At 44.4% G+C, this 26,370-nt stretch overlaps 1 protein-coding gene across 1 annotated transcript in view; it reads left to right on the top strand.

Moving 5' to 3' along the window:
• LOC141084369 (hexokinase-2) overlaps positions 1–24,259 on the top strand; it is a 41,553-nt gene extending 17,294 nt beyond the window's left edge. Inside the window, exons 3-18 of the mRNA XM_073569067.1 lie at positions 5,735–5,883; positions 6,994–7,113; positions 7,719–7,814; positions 8,747–8,846; positions 8,932–9,115; positions 10,092–10,247; positions 10,832–11,065; positions 11,175–11,479; positions 13,010–13,158; positions 13,291–13,410; positions 15,208–15,303; positions 15,763–15,862; positions 17,464–17,647; positions 19,158–19,313; positions 19,673–19,906; positions 22,511–24,259. Coding sequence (XP_073425168.1) covers positions 5,735–5,883; positions 6,994–7,113; positions 7,719–7,814; positions 8,747–8,846; positions 8,932–9,115; positions 10,092–10,247; positions 10,832–11,065; positions 11,175–11,479; positions 13,010–13,158; positions 13,291–13,410; positions 15,208–15,303; positions 15,763–15,862; positions 17,464–17,647; positions 19,158–19,313; positions 19,673–19,906; positions 22,511–22,655 — 2,528 coding nt within the window. The 3' untranslated portion in view covers positions 22,656–24,259. The remainder of the gene's footprint in view (positions 1–5,734; positions 5,884–6,993; positions 7,114–7,718; positions 7,815–8,746; positions 8,847–8,931; positions 9,116–10,091; positions 10,248–10,831; positions 11,066–11,174; positions 11,480–13,009; positions 13,159–13,290; positions 13,411–15,207; positions 15,304–15,762; positions 15,863–17,463; positions 17,648–19,157; positions 19,314–19,672; positions 19,907–22,510) is intronic.
• The last annotated feature ends 2,111 nt before the right edge of the window (positions 24,260–26,370 follow it).

Raw genomic sequence — 26,370 nt, 5'->3', positions numbered from 1 at the left:
CGATGTCGCTGGTGAGATCTGCCTGTGTGGCAGCTCACTAGCGACCACCTAGCGATGCACCAGCGATCCTGACCGCGTCATATCGCTGGTCGGGATCGCTGGTCCATCGCTAGGTGTAACGGTACCCTTAGCTATCCTTCCTAGATTTGCATCGCCTGCAAATTTGATTAGTTTACCTTCAGCTCCCGTTTCTAGATCATTTATAAAAATGTTGAACTGGGGCCAGGACAGATTCTTGTGGTACCCCTCTTGAAACACTTTTCCAATTGGATGTTCAACCATTTATTACTGCTCCTTGAGTATGATCACTGAGACAGTTATGAATCCATCTAACTGTAGCCTTGTCAGTCCCATTTTTGGTCACTTTTTCAATAAGGATAGCATGGGATACTTTATAAAATGTTTTGCTGAAGTCGAGATATACTATAGCATTTCCCTAATCCACCCAGTCAGTGATTCAATCATAGAAGGAAATTAGGTCAGTCTGGCATGAGTTGTTTGCTACAAACCCATGCTGACTCTGGTTAATTACTGTATTCTTATCCAAGTACTTACATACATGTTGTTTAATGGTGTGAACCTGTGCAGTGGGGAATGTCTTCCACAGATTGCTCCCAGATTCAGAGCAGATCAAAGTAACTCAAAAGAGCATTTGTGTGGTGGGAGCAGCCATGTCTCCTCTCCACAGCTGTGCACATAGAGGAATAGCTCAGGTTATTGGTTTCCATTATGTTTACACAGGTTGGGCACCCATTGTTTGAATACATAGGGCCGGTGTCATGTAAGAAAAGCCGCTGCTGTCATGCATGTGAGACGTCAGCCCATCAGGACAATAGTTACATCAGAACAGGGTGGAAAAGTGCACGGAGCAACAACTGTAAATCCTGTGATTGCTTTGTGCGCAGACCTTATACGATACCTCTAATATCTGAAGTGTTACAAGATCCTTTGGGCTCCACTTATTATAAGTAGAAATTAAGATTATGACCCAGATGAAATATTAACAAGACTGATTCACTTTATATCAAAAGTAGTAAAAGTGAGCATGATGGCTAATGTCTTCCTAGATCAGAGTTTCCCAAACTCCAGTCCTCATGGCCCCACAGGTCGTGTTTTCAGGATTTCCTTAGTATTGCACAGATGGTGGAAGTATCATCAAGACAACAGCGATTCTCTCACCTGGCTAATAGTATGGAAATCCTGAAAACATGACCTGCTGCGGGCCGTGAGGCCTGGAGTTAGGGAAACGATGGCCTAGAGGAGACTATTCTGATGGTCACACATGGACACCAGCTGGACATCAGCTTTCCATGTGGATCTCCTCTATATGATACTATCAGCCATTGAGCCTTGTATATACCACTAGGGCAGGCACAAAGTGGCGGCAGTGCCCATCACGACCAAACTGAGTCTCGCCTGTCACATCCTGGATCTGGACTGTCATTAGCGACTGTCAGACAGCAGCTGCTATTACTGGAGGAGACCAGGGTAATCGCGAGACAGCTCAACAGAATATTAGATTCTACCCAAGAACGAGTATGGTTGGGGTACTGTTGGATAACAGCTCAAAAGTAATGCTGACCATACATATGCATATTAGCTGAACCCTCCAATTATGGCGACACCGGATGTTCTAAGGACAACAGGTGTCAGCGGAAAGGAGGATCAGGCATGTTAAGGGATTTCATCTGCTTGGCCCTTTTTGGTTCTCCGAGAAAAATGATTTCGGGACACAGTCATTTGGATTACTATCCAGTTTGCCTAATGGTAAGAGTTTTAAAAAATGCTATGTCCCTCTAGACAGATACTCAGTGCACACACCCTGTACGAGGCCGGGGCCCGAGGGTTGGATTAGACGAGTTTTCATAGTGAGACTGCAGCCAACTAATAGCAAAGCCTAGATAGTGACGTATACTTGATATGCAAGAAATTCCAGTCAAGCCCCTACAAGGCAGTGTTATTAACAGTATCTGCTGCTAAGTTACAGCCATTATAGGGATTTTTTTTAAATTAATTGCTCCTCCTGTAATAAATGAAGACTTTGGCGCCTTTTGTGGTGTAACTTTCCTCTAATGGGTATACCATGCTGTCCCTTTCTGATGTGTACCAGTCCCCAACTAACCTACATGGCTTTCTATCAGTTGTCAGGCAGAATTCATCGCCTCACTGATGGAGGAAAGACGTGGTGCTGTTGTAGGGTTTTTTTTTTCTCTCCCTTTTTCATTTTTAAACCTCTGAAATAGATCTGACTGGTGCGATCAACATGGTTGTTTTCACACAGCAATCTAGCTTTAATGGGTTAAATCCGTTGGTATCCTTTGGTTTGTGCTGCCATCTGATTGTAGGAGCACAATGGTGTAATCCTACATATTACTGCCAGCGCAGCAGATCCACTGCCTGGGATGGAGAGTTGGGGTCATTCCAGGGCGTCTACGCTCATCCCAGGCCGTGCCAAGCAGGGTCTCACTATGGGAGACGCTGATTCACGTTTATACCAGCAGGCTGCATGCTCCATTGACGTCTGTGTGCACCATTATGGGGTCCTCTAAGACGAAGGATATGGGCCCTTCAGTGCCACTCTTGAGCGATTGGATGTCACGAGATTGCCAGCTTTCTTCTTAGGCTATGTGCACACGCTGCTGATTCACCTGCGGGTTTTTCCGCGCGGATCCGCAGGTAATACCGCCGGTAAAGTGACCTGCGGTTTTCCTGCGGATTAGCCTGCGGTTTTGCCCTGTGGTTTCACACCTCTACTATGTTATAGGTGTGAAACCGCTGCGGAATCCGCCCAAACAATTGACCTGCTGCAGTTTGTAAACCGCAGCAAAATCGCACGGAAAAAACCGCATCGTGAGCACAGCAGTTTTGAAATGCCATTGGATAACATGGTACTGTACCATGTCTGCGGAACTGCTGCGGAAAAAAACGCTGCGGAAACGCAGCAGAATCCGCAACGTGTGCACATAGCCTTAGAGGACAACTAGTTGGCATTGCCAATAATTTTACCTACACCACCGTCGTGGTTGCTGCAAATTTGCATTGTGAACTGCCCCAGATCTCCATGTCATCCAGTGGGGCCAATCCTTGGCTCTTCTATACAGATCATCTTAAAAAGTAGCACACACTGGGTTTTTCCTGTTACATTTGCTTTGGATTTCATAAACCTCATGCAATGTACCGGTATGTGGTTTATCAGAAACATTTTTTTGGTGCTTTTAAAAAAAAAAAAAAAAAAAAAAAAATTGTTTTGGCTAAAAATCAGTTTTGCAATTGGGCTTTATTAAGAGTTTTGTATCATTTCGCTTTTACCGGATTTTTGTCTTCCTGCACATTCTACTTTTTTGTGGTTGGTGGTGATAAATCAGCAGAGAAGAGCTCAGAAAAAGACAGATCATCAGGGTTACAAAGTCTCCCATCCGATCATCCCTACAAGCTGACTGATGGATTATTAGTTTACTTAGGCCGGTTTCACACGTCAGTGTCTCCTGTACATGTGGTGACACAGACACACGTAGACTCATTCCCGCAGACATGTCCGTTTTTGAGCGACAGCACGGATCACACGAACCCTTATAAGTTAATGGGTCCGTGTAAACACGTACCCCACATGGATGGCGTCCGTATGCCATCCATGTGCCATCTGTGTGTGTTTTAAAAGTCATAGGGTTAACATTGAAACAAACATGGATGCCACACGAATATGACAAATTGACACACAGACGTGGATATCTCCAGCTCCGTTTTTTCCGGTACCGGAAATATCAGGACGCGTGAAACCGGCCTTAATGGAGGCTACAGAAGGAAACCGTGCAAAAATTTTAATGAAACACAACCGAAAAAATGATTTTAAGTCCCAATGACATGCAATAAGAAAAAAAAAAACAAAAAAAAATTACGGTACTCCCAAAGGGGGACAGCTTCTGGATTTTGGTGCAGAATCTGCACTAAAATCCGTCATATCCCACCCATGTTGACTTTTCCTAAGCGATGTTGCTATTCTAGGTGATGATGTGACTATTCCCAGCCCCTGGTCTGGAGACTGGTTAGATCCTTTCTGAGATGTAGTTTTTGTAGTGCCTGTATATTGTGTAGGATGACATCTTTTTTTGGCCTCCATAAATAACCAGAATTATTGGTGTCTTCCATACATTAATCATTATTACTGAATATCCCAATTATCTCCAGACCCTGAAGACACATTTCCCCAGAAGATGTCCATGAAAAAGGACAATGTGGATGTAGGCGTCTTCCTGTTCCTACATCTTCATTGGACTTTTATGATTAGTTCTGGGAATATCTGGGTCGCCCTCCCAGGGCTGCGGGGGTACTCGGTACCGGGCCGGTGTCAGTGGGATGTGTCACAGCAGCGGTGACCCGGACCGTGGCCCTGGGCGCCCAAGTAATAGGAAAATGTGAATGGTGGAATGTAGTTAAATGAATAGTTCGTGACGCCACCTGTGGTGTCCGGCAAGTGAGGTGTTAAGCCGACGCTGCATGCAGATCCTCTGGGACTAATGGTGGGTTGCAGCCAAGATGGTGAAGCTCCCCACAGGTGGAGCTGTAGTCCCAGGGCAGTGTAGATGCTGGTACCCAGATGTAGCGGTACCCGGTTTGTTGGCGCAGGAATGAATGGAGGACATCAGGGCTTGTAGTTCCAAAGCTTTACTCACAGTCTGTAGTACACACAGTTGCCTGCTTCCGTACTGTGTCCTCCGGGGCAGAGGCTCACCTAACCTCCCAGTCCGATGGAGTGCTCCCTTCCACGCTCGCCAACATGTGCCTTTCTGAACATCTCCTCTGTAGCGCCTTTAAGTGTGAAGTACTCCCAGTACTGAGTTACACTGGAGTGCCTCCTGACAGATGTTCCCAAGAACTCTACCTGTATGGCAGACAGCTGTAGCCTGCTTCAGGGACTCCCTACTCTTGAGTCCCGGCTCACTATCCAAGTTGCTGTTGTGCCCCCATGTCTTAGATGGGAGTAGTGCATTTAAAGCCCACTACTCCACCGGTGTCTGCTGCAGAACCATTAGTGTCCATACAACCTCGGGGACCGGGCCCCGACCTTGCGCTTAGAACTTCTAAGCAGGGTTCTTCCTCTATCCCACGTCCTCTCTGTTCTCTTCTACTCCTTCGTTCTGTACTATTCTTTCCCTCTTATGGAAGATCAGGTTTTAGTTCAATGTCTTTCTCCTTCTTTCCTTTCCCGTGCCAGCTGGCTCAGGTCACTGAGGCAGCTGCAGCACTCCTTCCTCCATCCCTCTTCCAGGGATCTCCTTTCCTCACTCCTCTCTGAGTGACTTCCTCCCTCAGACTGACCTGTAATCCTAAACCTCCCTGCTCTTTTATGTATTCTCCTCTCCACCCGCCTCCCAGCACGTTTTGTGTTCCAAGCAGGGAGCCACCAAAGGTGCTCTGCTACACTCTAAGCAAGGAGCCGCAATGTGGCTTTGCTGAACTACTCTGTTGTGTGGGGTGCGAGTGTTGGAGCGTGGTCAGGAGCCCCCAACTTACCTGGATGGTGGGGCACCACACCTTAGAAGGAGGTGCAGTACCTCTGTGGCGACTGAGCCTCAGGGGCGCCACATATCCATGAGCTCCTAGACTTCTGTTCTCTTCATTTAGCCACTTCCCTATAGTAATCCAGACCTTGGAAATGTGTATTTTATCTCGATGGAGAGACGACTAATAAACTCTTTGGATTACATACATCTCCTATGTTCTTTATTTTGTTCAGAAAATGGAGATTTTCTGGCTTTGGACTTGGGAGGAACGAATTTTCGAGTCCTTCGGGTGAAAGTTTCTGATAATGGAATGAAGAAGGTGGAAATGGAAAACCAGATTTATGCCATACCGGAAGACCTGATGAGGGGCAGCGGAGGACGGGTAAGAGCGCAGATAAAAAAGAGAGACATTGGTGACTGGAATTTTTTCATGTGGGCAACTCATGGATTTAATTTGCCTAGGAGTTTTCTTTTTCATCATGTAATTTTCCATGGCCGTATATCTTGTACAGGTCGTGTGTAAGTGGTGACTTGAACAGTTTTCCTATACATTACTATACAATGACATGACTGAGGGGAGTCATGCTGAATGCAGCCAAAGTTCAGAATGTGCCCCCCTCAGCACCGCCGGCTGCACGCTGCTCCCCGTCACACGCAAGTGTCGTTTTTCTGCCAACGAGTGATTTCCAGAATAATAGCACAAATGCCCAAATACAATAACTCGCACAATGCCGGCTCCGATCTGCCCGGCTCCTGCCATCTTTAATGCCGTGAATCACTTTGACATGTTTTGTTGGGGGCTTGGACAAAGAAAACCGTTCTGCCGGCCGCGACTGAATGTCCCTTTATAGACAGGGGGCATGTTATCAGATAATACGTGCTTGCCGTAATGGAAATCTGTGACTGGCCAATGTTGTGGTAGCCACGTGGCCCCTTGTGGACTCTGTAGCACTAAGGGATAGTGCACGCGATCGGCTTTCTGGGGGAAGTGCTATCCGTGGTATTCATGGCTAGCACTCTTGCCTATAATATTTTATGAGCCTGTGCACCTGTCCGATATTATTTTGTCTCTTTTTCTTGAACGGAGCGGTCCGATTTTTGATCAATGTCTGATTAAAATTGGCAATACTAGTCTATGGGTCCGTGAAAAAAATCTGATGTCATCAAGTGCAGTCAGTCCACACTGACAGAATGGAAAAAGTGGAGAAACTTTTTTTTTTTTTTTTTTTTTTTTTTTTTTATTCTCTCCATGCCTGAGAGAAAAATGATCAATAAGTCTGATTTTGACGGTTTTGGTGACATCAGTCTTATGAACCTACCCTACGACTGGTTCCATATGGCCAACATTCATGATTTCAGTACAGACGGCGATCTCTGGAGATTGAGGTCTTGATTTGGATCATGAAGCTGGAAGCCTGTCTTTGGGGTCTTCTCAGGGTAACCTAGATTGGTCTCCATTACTTCTCATATTGTGTTCCTTCTCCAATTCCAGCTGTTTGACCACATTGCTGAATGTCTGGCCAACTTCATGGACAAGCTGCACATCAAAGACAAGACGTTGCCCTTGGGATTCACCTTCTCGTTCCCCTGCCACCAGAGTAAACTGGACGAGGTGAGTGGCAGACAGTCCAGTGTGATGGACATTTCCTTGTAGAACTTTTTCAGGTTTCTTAGATCATTATCAGGACACCAGAGCTTTTATATTAAAAGCTGAGGACAGACGTAGCCAGGGGGACACAACTATACACACTAAGGTCTAGGCTAATCTGCACTACGGCCGCTAGGGGCAGATCAATGGCTGTCATTGGTGGCCTACAAAAAACATATTTTCTGCCTTTGGATAATCCCTTTTTGTTATGAGTAAAGCAGATGGCAGGGCGTCCTGGTGCTGCAGGCAAACAATGGCCTGTGATCTCTTGGGGAACGTTTAGAATTACAGTGCCACCACAGGACAAAGTAAGCATTGCATGATGCCCATCGGGCAGTCCTAATACTTTGTAGCTGATCTGGCTAATTGGGGACTCCTCAGTTTATAGGGTATTTGTGCAGGTATTTTGAATGTCTTCATTATGGCAATTACAGATTTATAAATCCATAATAATGGGGTTCTTGTTCCTGACCCCAACGTTCTAAGCCCTGGGGTTTTAGATATGGAGTCTGACATTTTCACAAGTTTTTCCAGCATAATGTTAGTTGTTCCAATTAATCTCTCTGCAGAGCATCTTGGTGAACTGGACTAAAGGATTCAAGGCATCCGGAGTGGAAGGAAGAGATGTGGTTACTCTGTTAAGGAAGGCTATTAAGAGACGTGGGGTAAGCGGGAGCTTCATTGTGCCCGGCCTGGGCTATAGTAGGTATCCTCTGCCTGTTATGGAGGTGAATTCTAGAATAATCTTATTTATAACGCAGACTTGACATGGGGAAACTGCATACGACTGTTACCAAGCTGCCCATCCCCTCTGTCGTCGATGCAGTTACCAATCTACCTAGCTCCGGGGAATGAATGCAGTGCCGGCGTGTATGTGCCTGTCTGTGACACTGACGGAGATAAGAAAATGCTTGGCTGTCTCCATCAGTCCCACAGACTCTGAAAGGGGTGGCAAGGCAAATGCTTATATCCCTGCTCTAGTCATAATGAAGGCCCTAAGGCCCCTTTATTGGTGGAGGTCCCAGCTTTGGCACCCCCTAAGGTCAGAGCACCTATCCTACAGGCAGGTGCTGAGTTGTACATGTACGACATTCCCTATAAATGGGGCTGTGTGTCGCAGCTCCTTGGCCATCTGGTGGAATTCTTCCATCATCCACACTTTTCTTACACAATTGCCTCCATGTTAATCACATTTTGTAACCATAGATTCTGGTTCTGAGCGCAGCATGATGTAAGGGTGAAGATCATGATTCCAGTGATGTGTCACTTTCTGGTCTGCATGTTGTCATTTTGATACGATCACAGTTTTCTGCTGCCGCCGACATCACTGATTGGCAGCTTTCTGTCAACCAGTGGAGAGACAGGGTTACACAGAGCAGTTGACCAGGCACGAGTCACCTAGTCCTGTAGTGATAATCTCCTGCTGATAAAACACTGATTTTTATTGAAGAATCTGTGTGGTGCAGTCTGGGCCAGTGGTGAGACAATGCCGCTGGTCCGAGCGGTCACTCATTCATGGGCAGCAGGGAGCGGCGCGCGCTTCTGGAGAGAGATCGTTAGAATGATCCTTTTACCATTCTCCCTCTTCTGATTTCAGGACTTTGACATTGATATTGTTGCGGTAGTGAACGACACGGTGGGCACGATGATGACCTGTGGATACGACGACCACAACTGTGAGATTGGACTGATCGTTGGTCAGTGGGTTATTGTGTACTGTGCGCACTATAGCTGTACATACCTGGCCTATTGGAGCTCATCAGCACTTTCTGTTCCTTTCAGGTACCGGTACCAATGCCTGCTACATGGAAGACATGCGACATATAGACCTCGTAGAAGGTGACGAGGGGCGTATGTGCGTGAATATGGAGTGGGGAGCTTTTGGGGATGACGGATCTTTGGATGACATCAGAACGGAGTTTGATCGAGAGATTGACAGGGGATCCCTAAATCCCGGGAAACAACTGTAAGCATCTAAGGGTGGAAAACGTAAACTTCCCGAGTGCCGTTCTATTCAACACAGATTGGCGCATTGCACCATATATTAACACCAAAAAACTTCTTACAATGGCGTCTTATGATCGCATTTGTCACGTGATCGTCTCACACCGGTGCCTGGGACAGCCTGTTCTGCAAGTTGTGTCACTCTGCTCCTCTAGTTCCAGCTCCTATTATTCATGGCGCCGGTCCATTGTTCTCCTGTGATATCAGATTGTGAAATAAGAATACGACTCCTTCCCAGCCATATGATTTACACCCTAGATTTTTGATTTGGGTAACCCTCCGGGTGCTTTCACACTGTGCTTATCTTCATTTTTATGGGACCCTTCAGGGCTTCCGTCCGAACCCCATGGCCATGCCTTACAGTGGTGCCAGCAGAGCGAACCTGCCCTCTGCCGTGCATCATCTTCAGTCATATACACCTACTGGAAGTGGACACTCAGATGCAGTGTACTGTAAGTGTATACGCCTGAAAGTGATGCACGTGCTCTATGCCGGCACCTCTATAGTCCTTGGCACCATTTGGGTCATACATCCGAATCCCGTTTGCGTGGGGGGAGGGGGTCCGGACGCAAGCCCCTACGAGACCTACGAATCTGCAGGAAAGGTTAATGTGAAAGCCCCCCCTAAGGCAACATAGCTGTTCCAGTAGACCCTGTAACATGGCACTAGGTGTTGTGCTGTGCTATAGAGCAGTGGTTTTTTGGTACAGAGGTGCCGAGTGCAGATGCAGGCGGTAATAATCACAACGGTATTACACAAGGGCCAAGATTTTTACAACTGTAAAAGATCGCCACCTGCTGGTGGATACTGACACCTAGACCCAATGACGATGCAGCCATAGTGGATATTGTGTCTGCTGTATTATCTGGGTACTGTAAGTGATGTAGATGTTTGTGAAGTGCAGCTGATATCCGTATAATGGAGACTGTCTCCCGCAGGTTTGAAAAGATGATCAGCGGGATGTATATGGGTGAGCTAGTCCGGCTTATCCTGGTCAAGATGGCTAAGGAGGATCTGCTATTTGAAGGAAGGATCACTGCTGACCTTTTGACCACTGGACATTTTGAAACCCGCTACGTCTCTGAGATCGAAAAGTAAGGTCCATAGATATTTTGCTAATTAACTTTAAGCAGTTCAGTTAGCTATCTTTAAGTATTTAAAGGGGCAGTGCAATGAACAACATATACACAAGATGGCTGATAAATGTATGATCACTAGGGGTTCAACTGTTCAGACCACCACAGATTACAAGAACTGGAGTCCCCTGCGTGAATGGAGCTGTAGCCACCATGTGTGACCCCTGCTATATGCACCGTCTATAGGAGTGGTGGTCTCACATGTTCACTACTGCTCCATTCACAAGGGGGACCCTCATTCTTGTGATCCATGTTGGTCCCCAGAGGTTATTTATAATTATTCCTGAATATAGATTGATGTTTTTTTTTTTTTTTTTATGAAATAACTTTTTTAAAATGTTTCCCATCTATAAAAAAAACATATTTACCCATCGTTGGCAGCACTATAATAATAGTGCAGCTTTCTTGACTCTTGGTGCCACCATCTTTGAGCCATGATGTCATACTCTGTGTATGATGTCATCGCCCTATATATGATCTACATATTACCTTATAAATGTCATGAGCTGCTATTAACTCTGTGGATTCTGCTGTTCTTACAGAGATAAGGAAGGGATCAAAACTGCTCATCAGATCCTGAGTAAGCTGGGGCTGGAGCCCTCCCACGAGGACTGTGTGGCCACACACCGCATCTGTCAGATAGTCTCTTCTCGCTCCGCCAACCTGTGCGCTGCCACGCTTGCCGCTGTTCTGAGACGTATCCGAGAGAACAAAGGTGTGGAGCGATTGAGATCAACGGTTGGCGTGGATGGGTCCGTCTACAAGAATCACCCCCAGTGAGTCCCTGAGATACTGATGGGTGATAGAAGCCACTATGCCTTTTCTTGGTGACATGAATATAAAGCTGCCCGATATTTAGTTCTGTCCCCTCATCTCTTTCCTTAGCTTTGCACGGCTACTTCAGAAGACCGTCCGCAGACTTGTGCCGGAATGCGACATCCGATTGATCCGATCAGAGGACGGCAGTGGTAAAGGAGCCGCCATGGTGACAGCCGTAGCTTACCGACTGGCTGACCAGCGCCATGAACGTGAGAAGACGCTTGAAGGTCTCAATCTCAGCACCAAGCAGCTGCTAGAAATAAAGAGGATCATGAGGGTGGAAATGGACAGGGGTCTTAAAAAGACGAGCCATGACGAGGCCACAGTCAAGATGCTACCGACCTATGTAAGGTCAACGCCGGATGGCACAGGTAAGACGAGGCTGCCAGCGCTGTGCTCACGGGATTCAGGAGCTAGAAGTTGCTGTCAAGTGATGCAGACTCTTTATGGTGTTCACACTGCATCTTATTTCTGTCAAAAATTTCCTTTTTCCATTCACGCAGAAGGCACTTTAGAAATCGCTCCTTCTGTCTGGCGTTTAGAATTCTATCTTTTTTTTCACATGATTTTTTTCTTTTTTTTTTTTTCCCCACAAGTATTTATTTTTCGATGCTAGCGTTTCCCCCCCCTTTTTTTTCCATTGCTTTATGGATTTCATAAAACTTTCAGTGATCTAAGGGGTAAGGTTTCTCCTTGCGGAGAGTGACATGCCAGGTCTGGCATGCCAGTATGAGGAGACTTAAATCCTGAAAAACGGCTTTTTTTTTTTTTGACATGTTAGAAAAGCAATGAAGAAAAACCCTAGCGGCATTTCAGATAAAAATGCCTACAAACCACTATAAAAGATGCCCTGGCGCTTTCTGAGCCTCTTTATAGCCTTCCCGCTGACTTGCATTGTATAGGGTGTAGCATCTTCCTTGCAGCAAACGCCGGAAGAATGGGCAAGTTCTTCTTTTAAACGTTTGAACATCTGATGATGAATAGGATAAATCTTTCTAGTGTTTTGTGAGCGCTTTCTGCTGCGTTTATATGTGCAGACACGCCCAAAAATCGCACAAAAAACACCCAGTGTGAACATACTCTTATACAAATTCTTTTTGAGAGAGCATGCTACATATAATTTAAAGGGAATCTGTCAGCGGGTTTTTACTATGTAATCTGAAGACAGCAGGAGATGAAGGCTGAAGCACAGAATTCAGGGATGTGTCACTTGTCACAGTGTGTGCTGTTGTTTACAAACTGTGAAGGACTTGGCATTCAGAGATTAACATTGCCAGACTAGTCCGACTAGACTAGTCCGACTCCGCCCCCTTCCTGTGATAAGCAGCTCACTGTCTATGGACTTTGTACACAGAGAGCCTGGTGTGGGCGGGGTTAGCTTGCTCACCTCTGCCTCATGCTAAATCTTATAGTCCTGATTGTGTGAGAACGGCTACACCCGGTATTGTAAGTGACACATTGTTGGATTCAGCTTCTCTTTCCCTACATTATGCTGCCCTCATATGAGGTACAAAAAACCTGCTGACAGACTCCCTTTAAGCAGCTTTCCAGGTGATAACGTTGATGTTCTATGCTTGGGATGATTGCTTTCTCCACCAACTATACTGTGATGGGACGTTAATCCAGGGAACTAGTCAGATGTGGGGTCTGGAAGGAATTTTTCTCCTTCTGTGAGGTAATTGGCATCTGCCTCATGGGGTTTTTGACTTTCTCAGGATCAACATTTTTTGCTGTAGGATTTGGATCTTCTTTCAACCCTAAAACTATGAAAGTCTCCAGTCACGTGCTATCGCCAATCTTGGATAGCTCGTGAATGTATCCTAGAAAGCTGCGTTACTTCTGGAATGTAATAGTTCAGATCCTCCGCTGTAAATGCTGAATGACACACTGTAATCTTTCAGAGAGAGGTGACTTCCTGGCGCTGGATCTCGGGGGCACAAATTTCCGCGTTCTGCTGGTGCGTGTCCGTAACGGTATGAGACGTGGGGTGGAAATGCACAACAAGATCTACACCATCCCACAAGATGTCATGCAAGGAACCGGAGAGGAGGTGAGCATTGCTGTCCATTATTTCCCCCATGTGGAGACTACACCTCAGCCTCATACTGTCTGTACCCCCCGATATTGCGATCATATTGTTGGTATAAGATATTCATTCTATATCATCTGTGCTTTATTGCAGCTGTTTGACCACATAGTTCACTGCATTGCCGATTTCCTAGAGTACATGGGGATGAAAGGAGTATCTCTGCCCCTGGGGTTCACCTTCTCCTTCCCGTGCCATCAGAACAGCCTGGATGAGGTAATTGGAGGCGATGGCAGACTGATCGCTGCCGGATGTGACCCATAATTGGATGATTGGTCCTGATCTGATTGCTAGTACATCAGAGGAGGCCATACCCTGCTGAACGTGTCTGTGCTTTCATTGTGGAGAGGGGAATAAGGCACAGTAGGGCATAAAAATTCACGAGCCTGATTCTCTCGCTCTCTCCTAAAATCTGCTGTGGGGGTGTGTGTGGCCAATCCAGGTGCATATGAGATGGTCGACCATTCCGACTGCAATCTCCTGGTTTGTCCAACGTTAATCTAATGTGCATGGCCACGATTAGGGAAGAGCCAGACTGCTGTATAACTCAGAAGAGGATGGCAATGCAATGCTCAGACTGGCCGAGCATTGTGTGATCCTCGTCTGTGTTATATGACTGTCTGACTCTTCATGTAGTCTGTGCAGCAGAAAGATATGGTGGTAACAGAGCTGAGTTATGCCATCATGGTTGTCTTTCTGCAGCTTTACGTTGCACTGCAGGTAAAGCCATTTCTTTTTCACTATTATGCGACATAACTCCTTTAGCTCCAGTGAGTCAATAACAGAGTCAGCTCTGCTACATCTATTCACTGCACACTCAAGGTGGTTTAATTGCAAATAAAGTGTTCAATTTAATAAGGATGAACAAGTGATTTCAAGGGAGCATACAAAAAAATATAGATGGCAAAGTGACAAGAAAACGCGACCTTTCGACCCCTCCTGGGTCTTAATCATACAGTCGCTGAAAGACAAAATAATAACATATCAGATAAAAAATCCAAGGTGTAAATAAAATTAACAGAATTACAATAAATACACAATCATAAAGAAGTCCCCAAAACAGCAAGCTAATGTAAAGGAGAAAGCAAGGAAGTCAGTTATGGAGGAGAGGGAAGAGAGGATGCAGGTGGTAGTTTCTGTGTGGCATAAGGAGCATGTGGAGTTGGGTCCCAAATTGCTGAACACAAAGATATTTATAGTGCTGGTGAGAAAAGTCTAAACAAGGTACCTGATAGAAGGGGCTCAATACCCACAGTGTTTTGTCTGCCTGGATGTATAAGGACCTAAGATATAACAAGGTCAATATTGGCTAAAATGAATTGGGGAGAAGAGATTTAGTTGGCTCAGTAGTAGAAGATGGTTACCTAGTTGTCAGGATCTGTAAAAGTGTCTTCTGTAATGTCGCGTTTTCTAGTCGCTTTGCCATCTATGTTTTTTTTTTGCATTCTCCCTTGAAATCACTTGTTCATCCTTAATAAATTGAACACTTTATTTGCAATTAAACCACCTTGAGTGTGCGGTGAATACTGACTCTTTAAGAGGCTTATACAGTCCGTTACACCAGCGCCTCACATTTTTCGGACAGAGTGCATACTATTGGGACTTGTTACATCTATTCTGTGAACATCCATTCTTGGAAGTCTCTTCAACGTCACACCCTTATGACCCACTTTCTGAGTATGTATATCGTCCCTTTTGTAAAACAGATCAATATGATTATGCGAGCTTTTCCCACTGAGCCTAAATCCCATAATTTTCACCAGCATTGTACAGTAATCGCTGTGGATTAATCAGCTTCTGAAGCAATCAAAGATTTTCTTAAGTTCTAATAGTTCAGTTGAGTTCAGCTAAAAAAAAAACCCCAGAAAGTGTGAGAGGCCACGACTGAGTATATGAGCCTGCTTTGGGGCCTTGGTGACTCCTCTGCCGCTCTAGGACTTCTCGTCTTCATCCCCCATCCCATAGCTTTCCGATCTCGGGCCGTACAAATAAATGTCTTTTTTTTTTCCATAGGGCATTCTCCTGAAGTGGACCAAAGGTTTCATAGCATCTGGCTGCGAAGGAGAAGATGTGGTAAATCTTCTGAAAGAAGCCATCCATAGACGGGAGGTAGGTGTCCTGCACCAGGCACATAGGAGATGCACGACCACACGGGCTACACGGAGATGAGTCGCACAACCAATAGCCCCTTTGCACCTTGTCTGTGATTTGTCACATCACTATATTAGGGTTGCCATTTTGCTTTAAAAATCCGCCAAGTCGCATGTGACCTGTAGTGGCTAGTGAGTCACATGCGATCAGCGTCATAAAACTGAACTAATTTGTAAGAATTTGCAGCTGCATCGCAAATTGTTAGATGCCATGTCACGCTGTCATGTAGCCTTGGCCGTATTCTGTCAGTAAGTGGCATGGCTAATGAGCAGATTGTCCAATATGTGGATCGGGCCCCTGCGACCTCGCCCAGAAGACTATATACCGTCCACCGCCTTCTGCCAGGTCTCCAGATTTACCCTTGTTGCCTCCATTACTTGTGTTCTAGTCTTCACTCATCTGTTCTTTTATCTGTAGGAGTTTGACCTGGATGTAGTAGCTGTCGTGAATGACACCGTGGGGACTATGATGACTTGTGGCTATGAAGACCCTTATTGTGAAATGGGACTGATTGTCGGTAAGACAGAACATTACCCTGTGGTGTAAACGGAGCCATAACCAAGTGGCCAGACTGGGAAACGTCGTCTGTCTTTTTACAGTATTAGGGAGAAGCCGTGTCGTTATTCAGTGGTCCTCTTAGGCCTTATTACTAGTTGTGCTAAAAGGAGTTTTACCCAAAATCCAACTCCACTAGGTGGCACTAGTGAGACTGTTTGTTTTCTTTCTTTCCTTCTGGGAGAGGGCTAATTTACATTTTTTCCCATACTTAATAAAGCCAATACATTAGCCGGGCATCCCATTCATCCAAGAAAGTACCCCGAAACTGCAGTCTACAGACGGTTGTCTGGTTTAGCTAATATGGCCAGTAATGCTGTAAGGGTCTGATATTGACGTACAAGGTATCTTCCATAGGCAAAACCAGCGAGATCATTTTCTTTTCCTCAAGATAATTAATTTGCAAGCCTTCATTAATAATTCATTATCTTACAAAGTGAATATCTGTCAAACGAAGCTAAAGAAGGCCGGCATTAGATACATTTTAGCATAATGATCACCTACAGAATATTGTGATTTATTTTACTGTTTTGATCATGCTGAAGTGCAGGATAAACATTGATTGTGATTCCTGTATCCGTTCAGCAAAGTGTTTCATTGCTTAAGGTGGTGTTCCAATACCTATGAATCCCTTTATGAATATCATTAAGCACTAACCACTTGCGTAGTTAGATTTATTAGTGAGCTCCCTAAACTTCTCCCTATCCTCTTTTTTTTTTTTTTTCCTATGTGTTTTTTTTTATTTACTTTCTGCAACATTTCATTGAGAGGAGTCTCAAATGGGACATCACAGGCAACTGGGGCTGCACTTGCTTTCCTGCAGTGTCCATCACCCCTCCTGAAACAGCACATCATGAGGGGGCAGCGGTGCGGTCACTTGCCAGAGCTACTGTCACCACTGTCCCCAGATGACATCCTGGTTCAGTAGAGATGATCAAGAAGTGATCGTATTTTCAGTCGCCACCACCGCAGTGATACGTCACTGCTTCTAACAACGCAGCTTATTTCCCTGAAACAAATCATCATCGGGACGGTGATGGAAGCAGTGTGAGTAACACCAGTCCCACCCCGATGTCCCCTTTAGGAATAATCTGCAGCTAAATGGCATTACAATGCTGTCCGGTCGCCTTACTGAAGGTGCAGGTAATGGTAGAAAATGAACTTTATTCCTCCTGGGAGACATCAGCTTTCAGTCATACATGTGTTCCCGGTTGGCTACAGTAGTGATGTGAGCGGTGATTGTCTCCACTCCGTGCATGCCTTTGACAAAGTTGGCAACTCCCGGGAGGGATAAAGTTAGTTTTCCCCCGGTGGCCAGGCAAAAAGAGAATGCTGTTAACCCTATATCTACAGGCTAATACTGTTTGTGAACAAGTTTCCTTTAAAAGACCAGGACCATTATTGTATATGGAGTTACTGGCTTGGGAAAAAATTAGTAAAAAGGAGTGATGGGAATATAATCCATCTCCTCGTGTTTGGCAGGTCATTACTCAGACTAGTTTCCATACTCGTGTATATGGGTTTTATATGGATCATCATTTTTTCTTCCTTTTTGCTCCTCAGGTACTGGCAGCAATGCTTGTTACATGGAGGAGATGAGAAACGTGGAGCTGGTAGAAGGGGAAGAAGGCAGGATGTGCATCAACATGGAGTGGGGAGCGTTCGGGGATAATGACTGCCTGGAGGATTTCAGGACGGAGTTTGACAGAGTGGTGGATGAACTGTCGCTGAATCCTTGCAAGCAGAGGTATGCTACCTAGTACAACAAATGGCCCGAATCCTAGAACAACACGTCAGCTCACAAGCCTAATGAGCTGTCATAGACCCGCGCTGGGCTTATGTAACATGACGTGTTATTGCAGCTGTGGGATTGTCTTGGCGTCCTGTTCCTTACAGAATATTATTGGTGTCATACTGTGCACAAAGGAAGGTGGGAGATGAGAGGACCTGCCTGAGCATGGGACATGTCTCCTGAAGTCCTGGCCCTGTTCTCTTGTAATCATGTACATCGCAGTGCTGTACGCCGGCAATATTGTCCCTTTTCTGTATTCACCTTGCATTACTCTTAGAGTACTATAGTGGTAGATGAGGTTTATACAAATTATTTTATCTAGGGAAACTATTTGTTGGGGGAAGAATTGCTTCTGAGATTGCCTATCGGCATGTTTGCTTCACACACGTAGTGGAGCGTATCTTTAAGCAGTTTCGATTAAAGATTGAAAGTGATCCCCTTATTCATCTGCCTTGAAGGAATAGAGGTCATGCATATGTACCTCTGCTCCATTCATAGGCTACGGACAGCCAAAGCACTCGTCTATCGGGGGCAGTCCCATAGACAGTGAGTGGAGCGGAGGAGTGCAGGCTTGACCTCCATGTTATTCAGATGGCACACTACAAGATCACTGGAGGTATGAGCAATCCGATCCCTAGTGATCTGTAACTTTATCCTATCTATAATTTATTACCCTTTTAGCGGGTCATGGATTTTGGACAAATATGGACATGTCCGTCCTTATCTCACCATCTATAATTCAGAGACATGTTAAACGCAGATGGAAGATAAAAATGAATACGTGCTATATAGATTCCTTGAAATATCCCATCTGTCAGCTATCCATCACCTAAAGGCTTCCATGTTTAAAAAACTAAAACAAAACTATGATTTTTTTTTTTTTTTTTTTTTGACTGGATGTCACAACATTTGTATTAAATTGGTATTGTGATGAATTGTATAACTCCATGCAGTCCAATGAAACACTATGTGAACAGATTTGTAAACTGGGCATCCTGCTGTTGAGACCTCCATCACCTGGCCGTAAAGTATAGAAACCTGACTGCAGGGTTTTAATTAACTACAGCTCCACCAAAGGGGGGAAAAAGCATTACACAGTTCCCATTGATAATGATGGCCAGCAGATGTTATAAATGGATGTAGCCGCTCCTTTAGAAGAGAACAAAGCGGCTTCTGTCTTCATAATAGATAAGGGGCCTAATTGCAGGACCCTCCTCTATTAGGCTTTATCCCCCTACTATAGGACAATAAAATAGGATATCTGGTTTAGAAAACCTAATAAAGTGTCCAGAACCTTTAGGACTAATATAGATGAATTAATTTTTTTTTAACATGTAACGCGGGAGGTAGACCTTACGTTTTTGGTTGAATTTAGCGGTGTGCTTCAAGGCGTAATAAACTCCTCTAAAAATGTCCATTGTTTAATTGCCAAGCTCATTAGTAACTGTGATCTTTCACCTTGCAGGTTTGAGAAGATGATCAGCGGCATGTACCTGGGGGAGATCGTTAGGAACGTCTTGATTGACTTCACTAAACGGGGGCTGCTTTTCCGTGGAAAGATATCTGAGAGGCTGAAGACGAGGGGCATTTTTGAAACCAAGTTCCTGTCTCAGATTGAGAGGTGAGTGATGGTACTTTTTGATTGTAAGGCTAGGTACACATTAGTAAAGTACTCCCTGCCGTGCACTATCATGATTTCTGTCAGAATCTTCAGAAAACTATTCCAACGGGATCCTTGACGGAGCCATTCACTTGAATAAAGCTGACAGTCACCGAAACACGGTTTGCCACAGTTTCTCATCAGCTTCATTTCAGTGAATGGTTCCATCAGAATACAGGGTTTGATTCTGATAGAAACCCTTTTGTAGATGTAGTGCTTGGCGCAGACCCCTGTACAAATGTGAACCTAGTCTTGGCCCATATGAAACAACTCATGAGTCGTGGGCCTTAACTTATTTCTTTCTCATCTTATGTTGGCAGTGATCGCTTGGCATTGCTTCAAGTTCGCTCCATCCTTCAACATCTCGGCTTGGACAGCACATGTGACGACAGTATCATTGTAAAAGAAGTGTGTACGGTGGTGGCACGGAGAGCTGCTCAGCTTTGTGGGGCTGGAGTAGCTGCGGTTGTTGACAAGATCAGAGAGAACCGAGGGTTGGAAGCCCTAAAAGTCACTGTGGGCGTAGATGGCACCCTTTATAAACTTCACCCACAGTAAGTTATCTGGGCATACAATTACTGTACTGATCCCTACCACCATACAGTGCCCAAATGACACCGCCACGCAGTGCCCAAATGACACCGCCACGCAGTGCCCAAATGACACCGCCACGCAGTGCCCAAATGACACCGCCACGCAGTGCCCAAATGACACCGCCACGCAGTGCCCAAATGACACCGCCACGCAGTGCCCAAATAGCTTTGCCACTCGGTGCCCAAAGAACACTGCCATACATAGCCTGAATGTAAAGACTAATGCTAATAATAACAACGCCAAATGTATGGCATATATGCATACTAAAATGGTGATGGCTTAGCTTGGGGTGCTGCGTGAGGAACACAAAAGCAGCAAATAAAGAGACAATACCACCTAAACAATAAAATAATAATTATAATTATATAAATATTTGCGCTAAAAAAGTGTGTCCTAAAATCCAAAGAAAAAACACCCTAAGGTGTAACATGCAATACCCATAAAAAATAATAAATAAAGATAAAGCACTAATATGCCTAGAGGAATGGGCTCGGGGTGATTTTAAGATAAAGCACAGTTATGTTAACCAGACGAGTACCTTTGAACACCTTCAGGTGTTGCATGTTACACCTTATGGTGTTTTTTCTTTGGATTTTAGGACACACTTTTTTTAGCGCAAATATATATATATATATATATATATATATATATATATATATTATACAGTTGTGGCCAAAAGTATTGACTCCCCTGCAATTCTGTCAGATAATACTCAGTTTCTTCCAGAAAATGATTGCAAACACAAATTCTTTGTTATTATTATCTTCATTTAATTTGTCTTAAATGAAAAAACACAAAAAGAATTGTCCTAAAGCCAAATTGGATATAATTCCACACCAAACATAAAAAAGAGGGTGGACAAAAGTATTGGCACTGTTCAAAAAATCATGTGATGCTTCTCTAATTTGTGTAATTAACAGCACCTGTAACTTACCTGTGGCACCTAACAGGTGTTGGCAATAACTAAATCACACTTGCAGCCAGTTGACATGGATTAAAGTTGACTCAACCTCTGTTCTGTTTCCTTGTGTATACCACATTGAGCATGGAGAAAAGAAAGAAGACCAAAGAACTGTCTGAGGACTTGAGAAACTAAATTGTGAGGAAGCATGAGCAATCTCAAGGCTACAAGTCCATCTCCAAAGACCTGAATGTTCCTGTGTCTACCGTGCGCAGTGTCGTCAAGAAGTTTAAAGCCCATGGCACTGTGGCTAACCTCCCTAGATGTGGACGGAAAAGAAAAATTGACAAGAGATTTCAACGCAAGATTGTGTGGATGTTGGATAAAGAACATCGACTAACATCCAAACAAGTTCAAGCTGCCCTGCAGTCCGAGGGTACAACAGTGTCAACCCATACTATCCGTCGGCGTCTGAATGAAAAGGGACTGTATGGTAGGAGACCCAGGAAGACCCCACTTCTTACCCCGAGACATAAAAAAGCCAGGCTGGAGTTTGCCAAAACTTACCTGAAAAAGCCTAAAACGTTTTGGAAGAATGTTCTCTGGTCAGATGAGACAAAAGTAGAGCTTTTTGGGCAAAGGCATCAACATAGAGTTTACAGGAGAAAAAAAGAGTCATTCAAAGAAAAGAACATGCTCCCTACAGTCAAACATGGCGGAGGTTCCTTGATGTTTTGGGGTTGCTTTGCTGCCTCTGGTACTGGTCATGGCATTATGAAGTCTGAAGACTACTAACAAATTTTGCAGCATAATGTAGGGCCCAGTGTGAGAAAGCTGGGTCTCCCTCAGAGGTCATGGGTCTTCCAGCAGGACAATGACCCAAAACACACTTCAAAAAGCACTAGAAAATGGTTTGAGAGAAAGCACTGGAGACTTCTAAGATGGCCAGCAATGAGTCCAGACCTGAATCCCATAGAACACCTGTGGAGAGATCTAAAAATGGCAGTTTGGAGAAGGCACCCTTCAAATATCAGGGACCTGGAGCAGTTTGCCAAAGAAGAATGGTCTAAAATTCCAGCAGAGCATTGTAAGAAACTCATTGATGGTTACCGGAAGCGGTTGGTCGCAGTTATTTTGGCTAAAGGTTGTGCAACCAAGTATTAGGCTGAGGGTGCCAATACTTTTGGTCTGGCCCATTTTTGGAGTTTTGTGTGAAATGATCAATGTTTTGCTTTCTGCTTCATTCTCTTTTGTGTTTTTTCATTTAAGACAAATTAAATAAAGATAATACCAAAGAATTTGTGTTTGCAATCATTTTCAGGAAGAAACTGAGTATTATCTGACAGAATTGCAGGGGTGTCAATACATTTGGCCACAAGTGTGTGTGTGTGTGTGTGTGTATATATATGTGTGTGTGTGTGTGTGTATATATATATATATATATATATATATATATATATATATATATATATATATATATATATATATATATATATATATATATATATATATATATATATATATACACACACTAATCAGTAATTATACAGGATACAACTAAAGGTTGGCTTCACACATCATAATACACACTATGCAGTTATAACTGGTTGTTCCTGAAATGTTCAGAACCATTTATATATTTTTATATTTTTTCCCCTTGTAGCTTCTCTTCCATCATGCATGAAACTGTGAAGGAGCTTTCTCCAAAGTGTCAGGTGACATTTCTCCAGTCTGAAGATGGCAGTGGAAAGGGAGCCGCCCTCATCACGGCTGTCGCTTGCAGGATTCGGGAAGCAGGACAGCGTTAAAGAGGAGAGGAGCCAAAAGATTTTTTTTTTTTTTTTTTTTTAAGCGCACTCCTGTATAGAGACTTATTACTGGTTCCTTACAGCCTCATTAACTTTTGTCTCCAACCCTTGGGAAGGGTCGCTTAGTTGGATGCGGCTTAGGTGACAAGGAGCATGTTTGCCCACACCCAACCAGGGACATGTAAATAGGCAATTTATTTTTATAGAATAGACTCTTGGAAAAAGGCCACAAAGATTATACGTAAGAAACTAAGCCTGGTAGATTATATATATATATATATATATATATATATATATATATATATATATAATCTCCCGTTGGCTCATCTGTCTAGCAGTGATTTCTTCTGAAACCCTCCCCATAAACATGCATGCTCGGCTTGGCCAAACGTGCATGTATGCCGAACAGGGAGAGAAAAGTAAGCACCCCTGGTGATAGCTTATCTACCCAGGGAACAAAAGTAAAGGTGAAAATGTACTATGTCTTCCTCCTTTACCTGGACATCTGTTGGGGCAGTCTCGGGAGGCCTCCATATGCATTACATGGTCGGAGGGTCCTGCCAACTTTTCGGTATTGTGTTTGGGCTTCTGTACTCTGTTTACATGCCTCTGCAGAATCTGGTTTCTTCTCTTTGGGTTTGAGTTGTGACCACCTTTAAATTTAAAGTATTGGTCACAGGAAGTTGCTGTACCGCAGACTGCCTCTCCATTCTGTACAGACTTGTTTTAGGTTCCCCTAAGTTTAAATGAAGATAAGGCTTTCAATTTTACCCTTTATCTGGGTGAACAGAACATTAGGTAACGCCGCATAGGAGAAAAATGCCTTAATTTACTTTTCGTTAGGAAATATTTACCTTTGTATTTTCCGAATAGTCTAATTCTATTTTCTGTGTCACTGAATGTGTAAATTAATGTATACACGTGAGTCATGATATCCTGCAAGACTTGAAAACCTCATGCAGCCTTGAGGACTGTACATTGTGGCTCTAGGAATAAAGCTTTTGGGATTAGTCTCGGGCTAACACATAAGTTCAGCAATAATTCATCTCTCTAGGGTGAGCCACCTCCTAATGGACCATGTACTTTTTTTTTTTTTTGTGGATTATTATATTATAATTATTATTGTAATATTCCTTTATGCTCAGGTCACGTAGGATGCTAGAGGCATGTTACCGGTGTGAAACGCCTTGTAAACCCTTGAATGCTGCTCTTTCCCAAAGAATCACAATGTAGGAAGCGTCAGACTGATGGAGAATTCTCCGTGCGTACCGGACAGACGCCAGGCGGCCGCAGCATCTGGAATGTGCGCAGAGTTTACTTTTTTTATGTATAGACCTCACTGTATTTTGTAGTTGTACAGGTACGTAAGACTCTTCCCCTAACTGAGGGTCGCCGCATAGAACGTGGGGACTCCTCTTAGGATCTGACGGTCGCGCTGGTTGGGGTCCGCTCTTCGTGCACCGTAGCACTGTCCGTCTGGTAGACTCCATCGGTTTCATGTACATAGTTTTACCGTAGTTGTGTTTTATTTATATTTGCTATTTTATTGGCTTTCTGTACCTGTAACTTAATAAACTTGCTGAATGCTTTATAGAAAGATGAAATCTGCCTGGATCTCCTTTTTTGTTTAGTAATAAACGTAAAGGGATTGTCCAGGACTTGGATACAGATGACCGAGCTTTACATTTTATAAGACTTTCTAACTAGATTAGTAAATATGTCCTAATGTGTATTGGCTAGGTTCAGCATCGGCAAATGGCAAAGCATACCTGAGTGGGCTATAGAGAAGCTATGGAGATTTTGTGTAATTATAGGGGGTACACCTTAGCAGATCGCCATGCTGTTACTGAATAACGTTCACTACACAAAGACCAAAACCTATATCGCCACCTTATAGTGGTAGACACTAGAAAATTAGAATTGGCCTGTTCATGTCAATTTTTTTTTTTTCCCCTGAAATTTGATTTCCGTATAAGTTATTCTCCACCAAATTAATTCCCCTTGTTATGCTCTGGGGGGGGGGGCTCTCCAGAGCATAATAAACAGAAGAGCAAACAAAAATGTTTAAAAAAAAAAAAAAAAACCCTGATACTTCTCACTGCTCACATCTCTGGCCCCTGCGCTCCTCACCATCCGTCTGGTCCTCATGGCGTCTTCAGTTCGCCGCTGCTCACTGTTGTCCTTTCTGATGGGAGTCGTTCACTTTTCCCATCTTTTCCACCAGACCCAGATCGTTAAAACAAATTCTCCCAGCTACAAGTTTGCAACAAAGATACAGCTGACTGTTCCCAAACGGCACAAATTCCTCATCCTGCTGACAATCCGAAAGCTGACCCACCCTGCTGCTGCAGCCGTATGTGTCCCCATTACTGCCCCTGCTGTGCTGCGCAGTATCCGCTCCGAGTACTAATACCCCTTGTTTATGTCATCTAGACAGTAAAACTGCCACCTAAAAAAATAATAATGCAAGGGGGATTATTTTAATCCCATATCTGCCCTTCTAGTAATAATGTCATCTTTTTGCCCCCTAAAAAAGTGATAATGTTCCCTGTGTGCACTTTTTTTGAAGATTATAATACCCTAAGTGCTCACTATAAACTAAAAATACTCTTTTAATGCTCACTTTACAATTTTATCCCCAAGCACCCCTAAAAAGTAGTAACTCCCCCTGAGTGTTCCCTTAATAATTCCCCTTAGTGCCCTCAGAGAGTCAAAATGCCCCCTGCCATGGGTCTACCATGGCATAGAGCAGGGGTGGGGAACCTCAGGCCCCAGGGCCATTTACAGCCCTCGATGACCTTTAATCCGGCCCCCGGGCAGAATGTCAGGGACCACAGAGCCTTGGCAGGGAGTTATATTTTGATTGCCACCAGGTCCTTAATTTCTTCTTGCTCTGTGAGCATACACAGGCAGTGTTCACTACAGAACACTAAAGGGCATGCAATGAAAGATTACGTCCTGACACCAGTGCCAGAGTCGGGGTGTACTTTGTGGGCGGAGATTGTACGGCCCCCGAAGGATGGAATAAATATCCAAATGGCCCTTGGCAGAAAAAAGATTCCCCACCCCTGGCATAGAGAGTCCAGAAGATTGCCGCTTCCTCCTGCACTGATTAAAAGCACTTCATCTTCATAGTAAACAGTGCAGGTTTCAGATGGCAGTGCAGGGGTTAATCTCTTCTCTCAGCTGATCAGTATTGGTTACTTCCCTCTACTATACTGTATATACTTGTCTCTGGTGGCAATCTAGATTGCCAGTGCTAAGTCCTGTACTGCCTGGGGTGGATCGGACAAGTCTGTTGTTGGTAAGGGCGTTTTGGAGCGTTTCTTTGACTGCTGCTAGGTGTTTCGGCTGTGTGCGATCCCTTGTCCTCTCCTATTTAGTTTCCCTATCTTTTCTACCCGGTGTTCCCCTCTGTTGCCTGTGAGCGCATATTTGTATGATTGCTAGATTCATTTATCCTTGTATATCCTCTCTTGTTTGTCTGGTTTGTGTATATACATACACTATTCCTCCCCACTTCCCTGGGTGGGGGGCAGATACATAGCTGATCCAGGAGTTCAGCAAGATTCATGGCCCCAGCATCTTCACCACCACAAGTAATCTGGTGAGCAGGGATAGCTGGGGTGCCCCTAGGGGCAGGGAAGGAGCGAGCCCCTGGTAATCTGACAACAGAAACATGACACCCCCTCAGTGCCTGACAAATAGTAATGCC

This window comes from Dendrobates tinctorius, unplaced genomic scaffold (assembly GCF_039654945.1).
Source record: "Dendrobates tinctorius isolate UK_male_01 unplaced genomic scaffold, ASM3965494v1 ptg000022l, whole genome shotgun sequence".
Taxonomy (NCBI): domain Eukaryota; kingdom Metazoa; phylum Chordata; class Amphibia; order Anura; family Dendrobatidae; genus Dendrobates; species Dendrobates tinctorius.
The sequence above is the reverse complement of the archived record's forward strand: the minus strand, read 5'-3'. Positions and strand labels throughout refer to the sequence as shown.